We start from the raw sequence: 16,656 nt of genomic DNA on the forward strand, positions 1-16,656 counted from the left end.
TGCTAGAGATGGTGTGCCACAGCATCTCACATTACTGGTGAAAAATTTATACATGGATGGGTCAGCAAGAGTAAGGATGGAGAATGCGCTGTCAGCTTCATTTAAAGCAGAAAGAGGTGTGCGTCAAGATTGTATCTTGTCGCCAAAACTCTTCAACCTTTACGGTGAATATATTATGAGAAGAGCACTGGATGGGTGGAATGGTGGTGTCAAAGTGGTAGGTCAACAAATATCAAATCTGAGATATGCAGACGACACAACACTGATTGCCAAAGATGAAACCGAGCTAGTAGAAGCCTTCAGACAGATAAGAGTTGGAAAGTGAGGCTCTGGGTTTGAAAATAAATAAACGTAAAACAAAGCTAATGATTGTAGACAGAGCTGGCAGTCTCCCAAGGACAAGACAGTTGCAAGTCCTTGAACTGATAGATGGCTTTGTGTACTTTGGCTCGCTTATCTCAAACGGCAGTTGCAGACCTGAGATTGATCGCAGGATTCAAATGGCCAAAGAAGCAATGAACCGTTTAGAGAAGATTTGGCGAGATCGAGGTATATCAACAAACACAAAAAAGCAGTTGATGGAAGTCCTGGTATTCTCCGTTTTCCTATATGGGGCTGAAACGTGGACAATGCGTGCATACGAGAGGAAGAGGATCGATGCATTCGAGATGTGGTGTTGGAGAAGGCTGCTGCATGTGCCTTGGACAGCCAGAAGGACGAATGCATCGATACTGGAAGAGCTCCATATTACAACTCGTCTATCAGTGGTGTGTTTGAGGAGGATACTGTCTTTCTTTGGACATATTGCTAGACGTGAACCAGACAATCTAGAAAAGGCAATAATGTCTGGCCGAGTTGAAGGTAGGAGAAGCCGGGGTAGAATCCCATATAGATGGACTGACCAAATAAAGGTGGCTACGGGGCTAAAATTTGATGAGTCATTTCGTCGGGCTGAGGACAAACCGGAGTGGAACAGACTAATCAGAAGTGTTCATGGTGATCACGATCCTCAGCATTGAGGGACCGACTTGGAAGAAGAAGTCTGTTTTTTAGTCGGCTGGAAGATATTGGTTTAGCAATAAAAGTGCACTTATTTTTGTACTTGCAGTTTTAAGTAAACAAAATATAATAAAAACGGCATTTGGCTTTGCTTCCTTTCTATAATTACTATTTTCAAATGGCTGCAAAATGGTTGGTTTTATACACTCCATTCGATCTTCTTCATGCAGCTGTAAAATACTAGAGTCGATAAATGAAAACAACATCCATTAAAACGAAACTTATTTATTATTAAACTTCAAAAATATTAAAACATATATACAAGAGTTTCATGTGCAATTTCACAAAACCTTTACTTTTAGGTAGTTTTTCAAAGCATGTTCATAGAACTAATACACATCAAAAGAAATAATATATATGTTGCAATGAATTTGTCAGTTTGGCACCTAGTTATCAGTACAAAACAAAACAGATTTAATCCAATTTTCAGTTCGTTTCTAATCTTCATGACAAGAAAATGTGATTAGACATCAGGAACACAAATAAATTTCTATTAAAACATACAAAATGCCAATACATTAAAATAGTATAAATAAATAATATAAAGAGTATTTCTTAAACACAAAATACATAGATAATTTGAGTTGAAAAAAGTTAACATTTGCACGTTGAAAGTATTGGACATTACCAATATTACTATTGTACAAAATAATTAATTTCAATCTCATTTCCAATATGTAGTAAGTATTGGCACATGATTTGAGATTATAAACACTATGGTTGGTACAAAGTTACTGAAGAAAATTGTTGCTAAGTGAAGTAGAACAATGTAAAGTTATACAAATTTTAAAATGAGATAACAAAGTGTGCTATTTAGCATTCCTTTTCTTAAATGTATTATTTATACAATTAAAATCTAATCAATTTTCGAATAAAATTCACTAATGTTAATAAACGATTCAGCGAGTAAACATTGCTCTCAAAAAATGACAAGAGAACATTGAATGTTTGAATCAAAACTTGATAGTAAAAAGTAGTATAAAAATATTTATTTTTACCATTCCAATACATTCTGATTGCATTACATTAATAATTAGAGACCAATCAGATGAATTCACATCGAATTATCGTATTTAGCACCTTTTATTGTGTTCATTACTGAGATGATTTCCAGCACTCAATATTTAATCTCATCATGATCAGACAAAAAGTAAAGAACTTTCTGGAATTGGAAACAACTCACTCGGTAGAGAAACGAACTCTTATAATTCTATTCCATTCTGATATGAAGTGCCAAACCATCTTTTTACATATTATCTCACGACTTATGACAGAATTAAAATATGAAAAAGGACAATCAAAAAAGAAATTTGTCACATCCGAACGAAATAGAAGTCAAAAATTATCAACAGCAAACATTTTTCATACGTTTTCTACTAAATTTAATAATTCAAAACTATAAAATATTATTTTGCTAAGAATATAACTCTAAGTAAAAACTCATAAAACTGGTATTATGGAAGATGAACTATCATCGCAAATTGGAATAAAATAATGAATCAGCGGAGTAAGAATAGTATTATTTATGATAGGATATCCTTAAACCCATGCTGGACATGTAATATTATCTTCAATCAATAATTTATCCTCATTTATGGTGAATGGTATAAAAAGATTTGAGGAAAACTATTATTCCTAAACTTTACTAGTGCTTAGTTGATTACATTATACTATATATGTATTGCCACTCCCTAATTACTAGTTTCTAGTGAAGATAAGTCACTTTATTTAACGCAAAACTGAAAAAGGAATTCAAAAAATTTGTCAATGTGACCTCCGCACCATAAAAAATAAGCTTCAAAAATAGATCTACATATCATAAAATAGAATAGAATATACAGAAAACGAGAAAAACATTACGTCCAACATGTTTCAAAAGAATTTTCACTAACGCCCTTAAAGTATCTTACACCTCTAATATTTACAAAATAACTTTTTCTGCGTATTCTATAAACTTAATAATCACATGGGCTTATATCTACACTTAGCATTATTATATGTTGCATACACCGCAGAATTATTACGTCGGAGAAAGCCATTTTCTATGGTTACGAGATGTGGTGCGCGTGCGGTGTGGGGGGGGAAATGTGACTACATTATTGTCCGCTGCAGTGAGGACGCATGAATAACATCGACACACTGTTTCCATATAAAGTTAGGGTAGGGTAGTTGAGCTATTAAAAGTAAAATAAATGCAAAAAAAACAACTCTTTTTAGGTTTTCTACCATTTTCGTACAATCACATCTTGTAAGCAACCGAGACCGATGCTACTCAAGTTAGTTCTACATTAGACACATTATTTATACCGTTTTGTGTTCAGTCAACATTCAATAATACAAACATAAGTAACAATAATAAATACTAGCGTACATATAATATTAAGGAAAACCAAATATTTCTTAGCACTACCGAGTGTTAAATGTGATTATTTTGTGTTAAAACTAAACGCTTATTCGTATTCCACAAAAAATGATTCTCGATGACGATAAGATTTAGTAAAAATGATTTGTTTATCACTAAAGGATCACAATCGCAAAGTCAGCAACAGAATTTGTTTTAACCCAAATTTCACTGATTTCTGATTTTGTTTATTCTGTACACTAATTATCCGTCTACATATATCCTGATCATAATTATAATCATTAATCTATTCCAGAGTTGTAAAATGTTATTCAAATCGGGTAACAAAATGCTTCTAAACTAAAATATAGAAATGTGAGCAAAAGACCTCGTATAGAAATTTACTATATATTAAACGCACAAAGTGGCAATGTATAATTAAGAGGAACCCATTATCGGTTAGTTATTGCTATGTGTAGTTGTACTCGGTGCTGGTTGCTTCATTAGAATTGAGGTATTTCAGAGTTCATAAAGATTTATAATGAATTCATTATTATTCAATAGCAATATAAATGCTTTTAGTCTATGGTGTGAAAAATTATGAAAACTGGTGATTAACCTGATATTTTACGGGATAATCATAATCGACGACTCGATTCTTTCTAAGATTTAAGAAAGTTCAAACAGAATGCATGCAGTCTAAATGTAAAAAAGATATTCAGAATTCAGCGTTAAATATTATAAATCATTAGAATTGTCAATATAAAAGAGTGTAAACCCAACAGCCAAAGACAAATGGTAACAAAAGTCTAACAGTGTTCGTCCTGAGGTGTGAGTGAAGGAAGATGACCGGTATGGGACATGGGACGGCGCAAGTTGGATCTACCAAGTTGACAAATATAATTTAGGGATTTATTTAGTGATGAACGTGTTCAACAGCGGTCCATTGGTTACAGTGACTAGGTGTTGCAGGAGAATAATTCTTTATTAATAGTAGAATTTCATGTCTTCAGGATTCTTGTTCCAACCATCCCGCTAATCCTCTCACAACCAACTCTTGATTTAGGGATATCACTTGCTGAAAGGGAAAAAATGCGTCTGTTAGTGAATGTTTTTTACCGACTGAATGTGTTTGACATGTTCGGTGTAGAATTATTTTATTTACCTGGGGACCCAGTGTGAGGTAGAGGTAGACCTGGGGAAGTCCATCTTCATTATATCCTACAACCTGGGCCTGCAGCAGTTGGCCGCTAGTCAGCCCGGCCATAACCTGTACCGCTTCCGGAGACCACTCGGCTGGAGATACAAGTAACCGTGTTACACATTGCAACATTAAATCACTGAGGCCATATTACATATATTATTAATAAAGAAATGTTCTTGAAATATGAAGAAGAACTGAAATATTGATGACCTCAACACAGGATAAATTTTTCCTATTTTCACGATTTATTCAGTTGTTATTTTAGAGGTAAAAGCATTTTTTATTTATTTCAGGGATTGGATAATTAAAAATAAATAATATATTATTGAAATAGCATATCCCTTTATTCTAATAACACTAAGTGTGACAATCCAGTTCAGGTGCCAGTCCAGGAACTAATATCAAAAGATAATATTTATTTTTTAAATTTGTTGAGTCGGCATTAACTTTGTAATACTACATGATAATTTTATATAAAATAAAAATACAATGTTATATCCTAATAATAAATAAGTATTTCATGACACCGGGAATTCAAACCGAGATCTCCTTGCGCGGTAGTCAAATTTGCTAATTACTAGACAAGACAGACAAATGCAAAAATATACCTACATATTTTTTAATAGATAAGCATTTTTACAGGAACAAATTATCACAATTTTGCAGTTCATTATTTTGATGAAAAAGGTATTCCTGACAAAGCCTTTGTTGTGGGAAGGGTAATGTCAACAAATAATAATGTTATTGTTAATTTTGTACACTTTAAGAGTTTTTCTGGTTACTGTGCTGTATGTTATTCACCTTATTTGCTTACGTTTCGGATTGCATCGTCCATCGTCAGGGTGGATGTAATTTAAGTGGGTATTTGAGTAACTTTATGTACTTTATGTAACGTACCGCAGTTGTCGTTTTATGTAGTTCGTTAATCTGTAATCTCATAGTTTACGCTTTTAATTTTTTTTAAATGTATTACTGGGTACCGAGTTGAGTTCAATTGCATTCCATCATCTTGGTTTATATTGTAAGGATATAAACTGAGATCACGTATCTTACTAATCGAGTTTGGTGACACTTCGTTAATTATATATTTTGTGGTTAAGAAAATATTTTTTTTATTGAATAAAAAATACTTTTGTGAAGCCTGGGTCGATTGTTGTAATAGTAACTATGCAGTCATAAAATGACATTTGTAAAGCGTCCTTGTGATCATATTACAAAAATAGCAGTTCCTACATATAAAAATGAAGTTTGTTCAGATATAGGTAAATAGGGCCACTTAATTAGAAGATATAAATAATAAAGTATATTACTGCGCCATATGCCCATAAAAGTTCAAAAGCGTGACATTGATATCGAATGAAGGGTCTTGAGGATAAAAATAAATACAATATATTACCATCAACAGGAGCAATGTCAGCTAGTTGTACTTCAGTGGCTTGGAAAGGAAGCATCATGAAGTCGGAACGAATTTGTTTCAACAGAGAGTTGTTGACATTCATGAACCCTCCAAAGTCCACTAGTTTCAGTAGGGATGTGTTCAGTTCTAGATTTGTGGTAATAACTTGTGTTCTGTACCAGTTGTTGGCTGTGGGAGCTGCGCAAATCATACCCTCTGAAATAAATATTATTAATATAAATAACTAAAGTCCTATAAAGTGGTAACACAGTGTGAGATAAAATTTGGGACAGTCACACACTGTGTAAAGTGATGCCTTAAAAACCAGCCAATGATAGGTCACAAGCCCTGTTTAAATAGCTAGACTTTCTTTATCTTCTCAACGGTGTTTTACATCTCTGTTGCGATATATATCAACATTAAATTACCATTTATTCTATCGTAATTCGGTGATAACCTAATGGAAGTATTTTCATTTATAACTTATATAAAAATATAGGTTATTACATATTGACAATTTAAATCATGAAAATAATTGTGACCAACTGAGATTTTGCTATTATTTGGCACCTCCGAATTTTTAATTAAGTTATATATTATTCAGTGTTACATTGGGAAATTAATGTTTATGTCTAATTTTACCTACGATGTAAAATTAAGTTTTCTGTATGAAAAATATATTAATTTTTTTCCTAAATATGTTTAATTACAAATTGCCGATGAAGATGCTTTAAATTTTTATACAAATACATACATTTTCGTACATAAATATCAATTTTACTTTATACCGCCTCGATTTGTACCAATGAAGATAGCATTTGTGATTGCCCCTCAGGTTTATGCTCGAGATATAATCCAGTTATTAATAAATATTTCATGTCGATACCATCGGAAATTGAGCACAGACAAAACTCAAATCAGATAGACAAAGTATAAAGTGATAAAAAAAATCAATAAAAAAAAAACAATAACATATTAATAGAAGAAATTTGAAAATATACTGACCTGCAACCTCCTGAGGCAGAGTAGGCACATTGGGGTCCTGATAGCAGACTCCCATGAGGGTGTGGAGGATGTGGAGGGAGGGGTAGGTGGGGTGGGTCGGCTGCTGGAGGAATATTTGGGAGGGAGACACATAGCAACTTACTATTGTGTCATTGTTCACACCCTCAACTAGATTTAACTGAAAAAAAAACAAATCATAACTCAACATGCCAATTTTTTTGTATTTTGAACCGAGGAAGGAAAAAATAAACCAATCAACAATAATTTCAAGTTCATATCTCAACAGAGGCTAAGAAACTAGAAGAAAGAATATGAAAATCCAGGCATTTATTGGGTGAATGTTCACACATAGGCAGAAAAGTGAATAAATGCCTAGACTCATATTCCCTTATAAGTTTCTTCAGTTAACACCAATTTGTGAACCAATATATATATCGACATAGGAATTTATTTACATTGGAACATAATTTACATGAGCATTGAATTTCTTATATTTTTTTTGTAGTATAAAAATTATTTGTTGAAATCTTTACCTTTGAAATAAATAAAAAGTTTAATCTACAACACTTCTTATGAAAAAAATAGTTTAAAAAAAGGAATATCTGTAAATTTGAGAATTTACTTGGGTTTTAGATGTGTATTTAAAACAGGAAATGAAGAATAAAACTCACCACATCAAATTACGATTGGGGCAAACCACAGAAAAAACAAAATTATGGTCAGTTAAGTAAGTATCTTACTAAGGAAGATTAGACATCCTGAAATAATTGATAGTGGAAAATGAACTAAATGAACACTTACATTATAACAGTCTGACATAAGCGAGAACTCCTTCTCGCAGAGCTCTTGGGTAATGTCCTTCAGGGAAATATTGGGGAATCTTTTCTCAGGCAGCCTCTGCCGAATCATGTCTAATATTACGTCGACGTCATGCTGCGACCCTGAAAGTAAAATGTAAGAGATAATGAATCGGTTTGTAAGTGTATTGTAAGCTTTTCATGACTTTTGAGTACCTAGTAAATCTCGTGACCGATAATTGTAAAAACAAATATCATTAAAATGTTGTGACAAGAAAAAATGTTGATAAAATTGTAAATTGATTTGAAAACCCAAAAATTCTTTTATAAGGACATCATCATCATTCCCTTTCTGCACCTAATAAGTATATCAATTGCGGCGTATCTTGATCATTTCTGTTACATGAAGGTAAGATGATCTGTCTTATGCTTCAAGTATCAGGTCCAGTGACTATGAAATATTCTGGTGTAAGAACAGTTAACATTGTCTTCACAAATAAAATTTCTCAATAAGGAAGGTAGTGTGTGAACTAAAAAAGTTATTGTGTTGATTTTAAGTTTTATAATATAAAATCATTTTCGTTTTAAAAATATCAACTAATTTGGTACATGTGACATCATCATTTCTCTGCGTGGAGCATGTTTGGGATGGAAGCTTAGTAAAAACAATAAACTATAAAAACATATTAAGAATTGTCAATAAATAAAAAAAAAAATGTTATTGACAGAAAATGAAGGTACATAGGTCATGCTGTCACGGACATGAAATACTGAACCCATGTTACCAGATGTATTTTAGGTATTAACATTGATAATATTTAAAATATAAGGCGCAATTTAGTGATTTTATAATAAATAAATAATAGCAAAATTATTTTGCACTAAGCTTCCTCACTGATAATGTTAAGTATCCCAGAAATAATAACACATCTAACCTTCGATGGCACAAATTTTAAGTTTCTGTGTGTCAGGATGTGTCCTAATGTAGACTTTAGCGCATGTGGTATCGTTCATTTTGTTAAGGTAGCTCCTCTTGTTACCGATGACCAGGCCGACTACAGACTGCGGCAGGACAAACTGGTGACGAACAAACGCATCTGCAGGGGCTGTTGGGTCTCCTGCATTCGTGGGAGGTGGACTGGGCGACTCGGAGCAGCCTTTACCACTGTCATTAGATCCCTGCAAGCAAAAGCTGATTGTAATTTCATGTATATAGTGTAAGGAATAGAAAAAAAAACGGTATTATTGGTGAAATAAATAAATATTATAAACATGCTTGTGAAAATATTTAACATACAAAAAAAAACAGTTAAAGCCAGGAGAACACTATGAAACTGTACATAAGTAACGTAAATGTAATATTATCTACAGTATCTTGAATATTTGTAGATTTTTTACCGTAATAGGCAACAGGCTCAATTCAATTGCATTAGTAAATTACAGCACAAAACTAGTGATGTAGTAGTGGTAGTAATAAAAATTGAAATAAGACATTTGAATAATATAACAGTACAAAAGATGCAAGGTTTTGGATTTGAGTAAATAATACGATACCAGTCTATTTCTAGATTTTCTTTTTCTAATTATTTATACAAAAAATAAATATGAGTTCTACTGTATTTTCCGACCCATAAGATGCACTTTTTACTCTGAAAATTCAACCCAAAATTGGAGTGCGTTTTATGGTCTGATGCGTCTTATCGTCCGCAAAATAGGGTAATTATTTACAAAGATATTTCAATTTACATCGGGTTGTGGTACCGTGGCTAGTGTTGTGGACTCACGAATCAGAGGTCCGAGGTTCGAACCCCACTCTACCCCAACTTGATTCCCATTTTCTAATAGTGAGTTATTTACAACTCGTTGAAAATGGCCCCAAAATCGAAATATTTGGGTAATAAGAACGCAAATATTTCCTTTAAAAAAAAAAAAAATTTTGGCGCCATTTTCAACTAGTTGCTAGAATATGGAAATCAAGTTTATGCAGAGTGGGGTTCGAACCTCAGCCCTCTGTTCCGGGACACTATTACAAGGCCACAGCAGAGTTCTGCATTAACTACAGCAAGAATAAAAATGAATGAAAATTTAAATGGCACCTATTTCAGATATTCTCAAAATTGTTTAACATAGAGAATTTGATCATTATGTAGGCATATTTAATTAAAATGTCATTTTTTTTATCCCAATCATTTATTCACATTTTGAGGTTGTTAAGAGTGTTCATTATTTAGTAGATGGCCATCACAATGAGCTAAAAACAAAAATATATATTTGATCAGTTGGGAACTGTTAACAAAGATAATATTTAAAGACATAATGTGGGTAACTTAATATTGACTTATGATAAATCTGTAGCATTTTGGTGAAGAGGTATTACATGCATATCACTACAGGCTACTTGCACAGGGCAGCCAAATTATTACTATAAAATACAGACCGAAATAATAAGCCAAGTACTCAACATTTGCATAGATGAACTTTGGTAATAATACAGAAAAATAGGTGGGAAGACAAGAGTCCTCAGTCTGTCGACAAACACAACTGTTATCCCACAACCTGGATGAGTTTTAAATGTGAGTATATAAAATTACAATATATTTTTTAGCAATAGTTGAATGATAGGATATTGATAGGGCCAGTTTTTCTCACTTATTAATGTCCTCGACACGGGTAACCACAGTAAGGTTACATTATTTCTATTATTAATCTTGGCTTTTAATTTTAAAAATACAATAAATAATAATCAGGTGGGATCGCCTTTCTTTACTCCTTTCCACACGGGTTTATCTATAAACAGTAAATAAAAATAATAAATTCATCACAATGTCAGTCTTCATCCTAAAAAAGTTTTATTGTGAATTAAAATGCAATCCTAAATACAATGTCCTATACTCTGAATAACAATTGTAAGGGCTTTTGTTGATGACCGTTTTTATACAGTGTAAACGGGAGTCCTTCTTGATGAGTTTAAAGTTTAATCTAGAATAATATCAGCTTCAAATTGAGAAGTGAATGGCTTTCATGTTTCAAATGTAGAGTAGAAATAATAAAAATATCACTGTAGCGTATTATTTGTACGCAAAGTAAAAGGAAGAAGCCGAAAAAATAAAAACTTATGGGTAAATCTTATAAAAGAGATAAATTTTGTTTATTTTTATGGGTACGTATAGCCTAGTCTCATAATTTCAGTCTATTTTCAACCAATATGATTAAATGCACCATCGAGATTAATTATCGATTGCATAACAGCACGAGAAAAACGTCTACATGTTCGACTAGTATGGTTCACTGTTCACTGGCATCAGGCCGGTATCTGTCGCGTCGAGGAAAACGGCCAATGGATAGCTATCCGGTGCGTGAACAAGTATTCATACTATTCCATACAACACTGTCCAATGGACAACGGTCACGTGAGGGTATTACTTGCAGACCCAGAAAAATTCAAAATTTTAAAAAAGTGAGATATGTAAATTTGTTGCAACAGAGAGGGAAAACACAAGTCTAGGAATTCACAGGGGTTATGAACTGTCATTGGCTGGTTTGAGGGGCCACGTTGGAGACTGTGTAACAAATTTAGATCTGAATGACTCCCTAGGGAGGAAATCCAACCTGTCTGCAAACATTTGAACATACTCAAAACATTGTCGAAGTGAGATATGAATTGAAACTTATTCAGAATACAAATGTTTACAATAGTTAGAACATTGTCTAGACGAACAGTTGACAGACGTCTTACGCTTAGATCAGCTACATCTACATCAAGTGGAAAAGTTTTTAAACCTCTACGCAAACAGCGCAATAAATTCGGCAAACGTGCATTTGCGGTCGCAGGCCCTATGGCATGGAATGCTCTCCCAGCAGAGGTGCGAGGCTGTGAGAGTGAAGTGATGTTTGGGAAAAAACTTAAAACCCACTTGTTCTCTAAATCATTTGAATAAATCTGTAGCATGTGATAGCAAAGTAAATTGTTTTGCTTAAATTACAAGTTTAAAAAGTTTAAATTAAATTTATTTCTTTATGTGATCACTTTGTAAAGCGCCCTTGAGGTATTATATTACAAAACTGGCGCTATATAAGTTATCCACAATAATAAACAATTTTATTTATTTTCTTTTATTGAGGAAGTATACAGTACAATTACATAGTTGTATAGTATATACAATGAAACTTAATTCTAATGGACCAGTGAAGTTTCCATATTATATTATCATTATATCTAATCTTAATTCTATGATCTAAGGTTATCAATTAACTATTTTTGGATTTTAAAAGTGCAAAATTAAAGTAAAACTAATAAAGTCATTTTAAAAGTTTTTACATAAATGGAAATAATATAAAAGTAATTAAAAGGTAAGAATTAAAATAAATAAGAATAAAAAAAAACATGCTCAAATGCAAAAAAAAACATTTTCAAAAAGGAAAAATATATATATATATACGAGACAAAAAGTATCTGACCATATTTTTTATTGGCCAAACAAATAACCCTTTGAGGGTGGAGCTTAGATGACCTTTTGTAGGTATACCTAGTGCGCATGCTCAATTTTTTTCACGACCACAGCGCCACTCAGTCGCTGCCACGCCGTTGAAGAGTAAGCACGTGTACGCTATTGTCGTCAGATTTTAGTTTTAACAAAATGACAGAAAAAGTTGAACAACGTTACTGCATCAAATTTTGATTAAAGCTTGGGGATTCTCAAGTGAAAACTATCATTAAAAAAAGCAAAATTATTAAAGTGTTTGAGGACGAAGCAATGGGCACCACACAGATAAAGGAGTGGTATAAACGCTTCAAAGAAGCACGATCCGATCAGTGAGACGCAAACGGCCAGACCTGTGGGCAAATGGCAGTTGGCAACTTCATCATGGTAATGCACCCGCTGATTCTTCACACATGATACGGAGTTTCTTAGCCAAACATAACACACCTGTGGTTCGTCAACCTCCTTACTCTCCCGATCTCGAGAGTAAGGAGGTAGACTCGCTCCAGGGAGCGATTCCCCAGCTGAAAATGCCTTTGAAAGGGACCAGATATCAGACCAGGGAAGACAATCATGGACATTGAGAACGGACCACCTGCGCGCCATACCAAGAGTCTTTCCAGCGTTGCTTCCGGCAGTGGCAGAACCGTTGGGAGAAGTAATTTAATTGTATCTCAATAAATGTTGTTTTATTGATAAGTCTCGTATACATAGATATTTTAAGGGATTCAAAAAAGAAACGTAATAATTGTCAGTTGAAAATACGGCATTATTTGTGAGAATCTGAACTTCAAAATGAAATGAATGAAAGTAGGGATAAAAAAAAGATAAAATTACCAAGGAGGAGAAAAACAAAAACTAAAAAAAAAGCTAAAGCTATTTTATGTTATCAATTTTTTATGATATATGATATTTGAGTATTTAGCATGTATATTATAAACCAGTTCAAATAATCCAATAAGGTAATAAATTTTAATACTGTAGTACCTATGCATTTGCAGAGATGTCAATTGGTCATAAAAAAGTATGCGGTGTATAATAAACTGATACAAAATACCCGTATAGATTAAAACTAACTTTAACAATTTAAATAACCCCTTTGTATTACAAATTATATTATAAAAACCTGCCAAATACATAATGAATGGAAAAGTGCAAGGTTTTGATAATGTTACTACAGAGTTTATAAAAGTGGATGGCGAAATAATTTTTGTACGACTGCACAAAATTTTTAATTGATAGGACGAAGAATACACTCCTCCAGATTGGAGAAGGGCTGTTGTTATATCTCTATACAAGGGAATAGGCGATAGTGTGTCTAGGATGGAATGCGGAAATTATAGATCAACAAGCTTCTATTTAATTGATTTATTTATTTCAAGTTTATACTACAATTAAGCGCTGTTGGCATAGTGCATGGAAGAATACTGATTGAGAGGGTAAGAAAAGTCACTAAAGATGAGTATGAGATACACGGGAGTGGTTTTATGAATTATTTATTTATTCATATAAAGACACATTTACAAAAAAAATTATCTACATGTGTCTCTCTACATGGGACTCTATGAAGCCAAGAGCCCTGTGTGGAGGATGGAAGAAATCGAAGACGACATATGGATCAAATATTTGCTTAACAAAACATGACCGAAAAATTTGATGCCAAAAGCTGAAAGCTTTTTAGCGTATTTGTCGATCTGGAAAAGCGTTTGATAGAGTTGACAGAGATAAATTACGGAAGGTTATATCGGAGTATGGAGCATGCGGCAATCTGACACGGGCTATTGCACAGCACGGCAGGTGTTAAGGTAAGTGGATCATACACATCGTTCGTGGTTTGACATTTGTCAAGGAGTCAAACAGGGAGTGTTTTGTCACCATGGCCGTTCAATGTATATATCAGATAACTTTATGGAACAACTGAAAGGTTTAAGAATAGGAGCGAAAATGGGTGATTTAACTGTGAATTGTCTTTTGTATGCTGATGATGCGGTGCACTTCTTGCTAGCAACAAAGAGGACCTACAATTCTTGGTAACAGAAGTCTATGATGTATGCAAGGGTAGCGATTTGCTGATGAAAGTCGATAAATTAAATGTGAGATCACTGTGAATGGGGTCATACTGAAACAATAAAGGAATTTGTGTATCTGGTAAGTATGTTTACTAGGGATGGAATGACTTTGACAGATATTGAAAAGAGGGTGAGTGCAGGGAACAGAGTGAACCACGCACTTAAATCAACCTTGACAAATAAATGATTGTCGCAGGAAGCATAAAAATAAAAAAACGCACTAAAAAAAAACTTTACGTGCTCTTCTTGATGCTTGGCAATCGAAATGGGCAAGACATACATGGCGTTTAAAAATAATAATTGCTAAAGCTGTTTTTAAGATTCGCCACACACGGCAAGTTAAAAAAATTCATTGTCAAAGCGGAGGACGAAATTAGTTTAAAAAATGATGCTTTATTTATACATACTCATATTTTTATTAAATTTCGAAATATTTCTATATCAATAATGCACAGTCCATTCTTTCCAAATCTTTAATTAACCTTTGCTTATGTGTGCGTGCCAGATGTTTGTCAAATATATTCTAGACTGCCTACAAATACAAACTATATTTGTACACGGTTCACCGAGAGGCGCTAACATGGGCTTATTAAAAATTCAGATGCACTGCATATTTTTCTGCAATAAGTAATGTGTGCTATATTGTACGAAAATAATAAATAAATGAGAAAATAACATGGATATATTATGGGTGTGATTTACAACTAAAATAAGCAAGTAAAAATTTATAACATGACTTACCTCACTATGATTATCCGAGAAGTTGCTAATACAAGGACTGGCCAGCATAGCATCAGCCGGACTATGGTTTGCCGAGTCTCTATCGGCAGATCTGGTTTCCAGCTCGACAGGACTAGCTGGATCCACAACAGAGTCTCTTTGTTCACTATTATGGAATTTATCTCCCGCCTCCACTGCGACACTACGCGAACACAATTCATCTCTAGCCTCCACACGAGGGATCGCTTCTGGAAGATCAATATCCTCCATTTTTAAACACACAGTCTCCGTAATATCAGCCTTGCTCTCTTTCGGTTGTTTACGAGATTTTCTACTATTCTTGGTAGAGGATTTCTCGCTAGAACTAGTTTTGGGGAGAGTACACTCTACGAAGACTGGTGCCGCTTCTTCCCTCCTAATTTCCTCTTGGATAACTTCCTTAACGGGAGAAACTGACACCGCCGGAGACGAGTGCCTGTGTTCAGTCTTCCTGTTAGGAGATGAGAGAACCTCCCTTTGACCTTATTTACCACAATCTGCTCCTTTATACAAGAATTACTAATATCGCGTTTGACACTGTAAGACTTGTTTATATTGCTCTCATCGGGAGCTTTGGAATTATGTGATAAGGTACTTTTGGCCGGAAGGGACTTAACTCGCCTTTCGTTAGCGGAGGAGTTGTCTTTTGTAGATTTCTTCAGTGGGTGTTCCATGTCATAGAATTTGTGAGATTTAGCCTTCTGTATCTCGTAATCGAGTTGCTTATCTGTAAGGCGTATGGGGGAAGTGCGTTGCGAGTATGTCCCGTTGGGACAATGTCAATAGGAGCTGACTTGGCAGGGACTTTGCAAGGGCTGGGGGTACACTTGGCGGGAGACGGTTTTCCCTCCGCGGAAGAAGCCTCCTCCAACTCCTCTTTTAATGTCTTTATATTTCGTGTTTTTCCACCTGGGTCACTGTTGGCGCATCCCCTTTTGCGCCTGTACCAATATATTCCAAATAAAACGGCCACTGATGGAACTGTTAACACTAACAACTGACGGTAGAATGCCATCTTTGTAAGCCACTTTTAACACAATTGTGACACACCTGAAACAAATAGAAAACCACACGTAAATACCGAGTAAACTTCATTCGCACTGGATAACAGAAAAATATTTATTTAAGTAGAAAGAAGTATTATTTTTGATTACATAATAAATTTTATAACACATGTAACATAATTTATGCAGGTGTCAAAAATGCAGATATGCTGCATTAAAAAATAATTCACAATTTCAGTTATATTTTTTTAAAAGTCAGATTAAATTTTAGTAGTGAGAGTATCAAATCGAGGCAATGTTTGGCAATACAAGAAGTTATCCACCATCATTACTAGCTAAGCTTATATAAACAAACAAAAAATATCTGCATAGATTATTTATTGAATCGATGTTAATTTCGTAGAATACCATGATTTAATTTATTGAATAAAACAGTTTTTTTTATGAGACCATTTGCATTCATTTTGGAGCACTAAATATCAATGGTTTAGAACACCAGTTTCTAAAAGGTGTTTCGCGGAACCCCGGGGTCCGTGGAAGG

At 33.9% G+C, this 16,656-nt stretch overlaps 1 protein-coding gene across 4 annotated transcripts in view; it reads right to left on the bottom strand.

Moving 5' to 3' along the window:
- Positions 1 to 2,992: 2,992 nt before the first annotated feature.
- The window catches only part of spoon (A-kinase anchor protein spoonbill), a 54,548-nt gene continuing 40,884 nt past the window's right edge, over positions 2,993 to 16,656 (bottom strand). For all 4 annotated transcript variants that reach the window (XM_088227624.1, XM_088227627.1, XM_088227623.1 and 1 more), the window contains exons 2-8: positions 15,094 to 16,161; positions 8,738 to 8,981; positions 7,807 to 7,946; positions 7,006 to 7,183; positions 6,001 to 6,216; positions 4,566 to 4,696; positions 2,993 to 4,478 (exon numbers count right to left, since the gene is read on the bottom strand). In XM_088227624.1, the coding sequence (XP_088083750.1) occupies positions 4,410 to 4,478; positions 4,566 to 4,696; positions 6,001 to 6,216; positions 7,006 to 7,183; positions 7,807 to 7,946; positions 8,738 to 8,981; positions 15,094 to 15,342 (1,227 nt within the window). In that variant the 5' untranslated portion in view covers positions 15,343 to 16,161 and the 3' untranslated portion in view covers positions 2,993 to 4,409. The remainder of the gene's footprint in view (positions 4,479 to 4,565; positions 4,697 to 6,000; positions 6,217 to 7,005; positions 7,184 to 7,806; positions 7,947 to 8,737; positions 8,982 to 15,093; positions 16,162 to 16,656) is intronic.

This window comes from Micrasema longulum, unplaced genomic scaffold, assembly GCF_059751315.1.
Source record: "Micrasema longulum isolate JH-2025_06_02 unplaced genomic scaffold, ASM5975131v1 h1tg000515l, whole genome shotgun sequence".
Lineage (NCBI taxonomy): Eukaryota > Metazoa > Arthropoda > Insecta > Trichoptera > Brachycentridae > Micrasema > Micrasema longulum.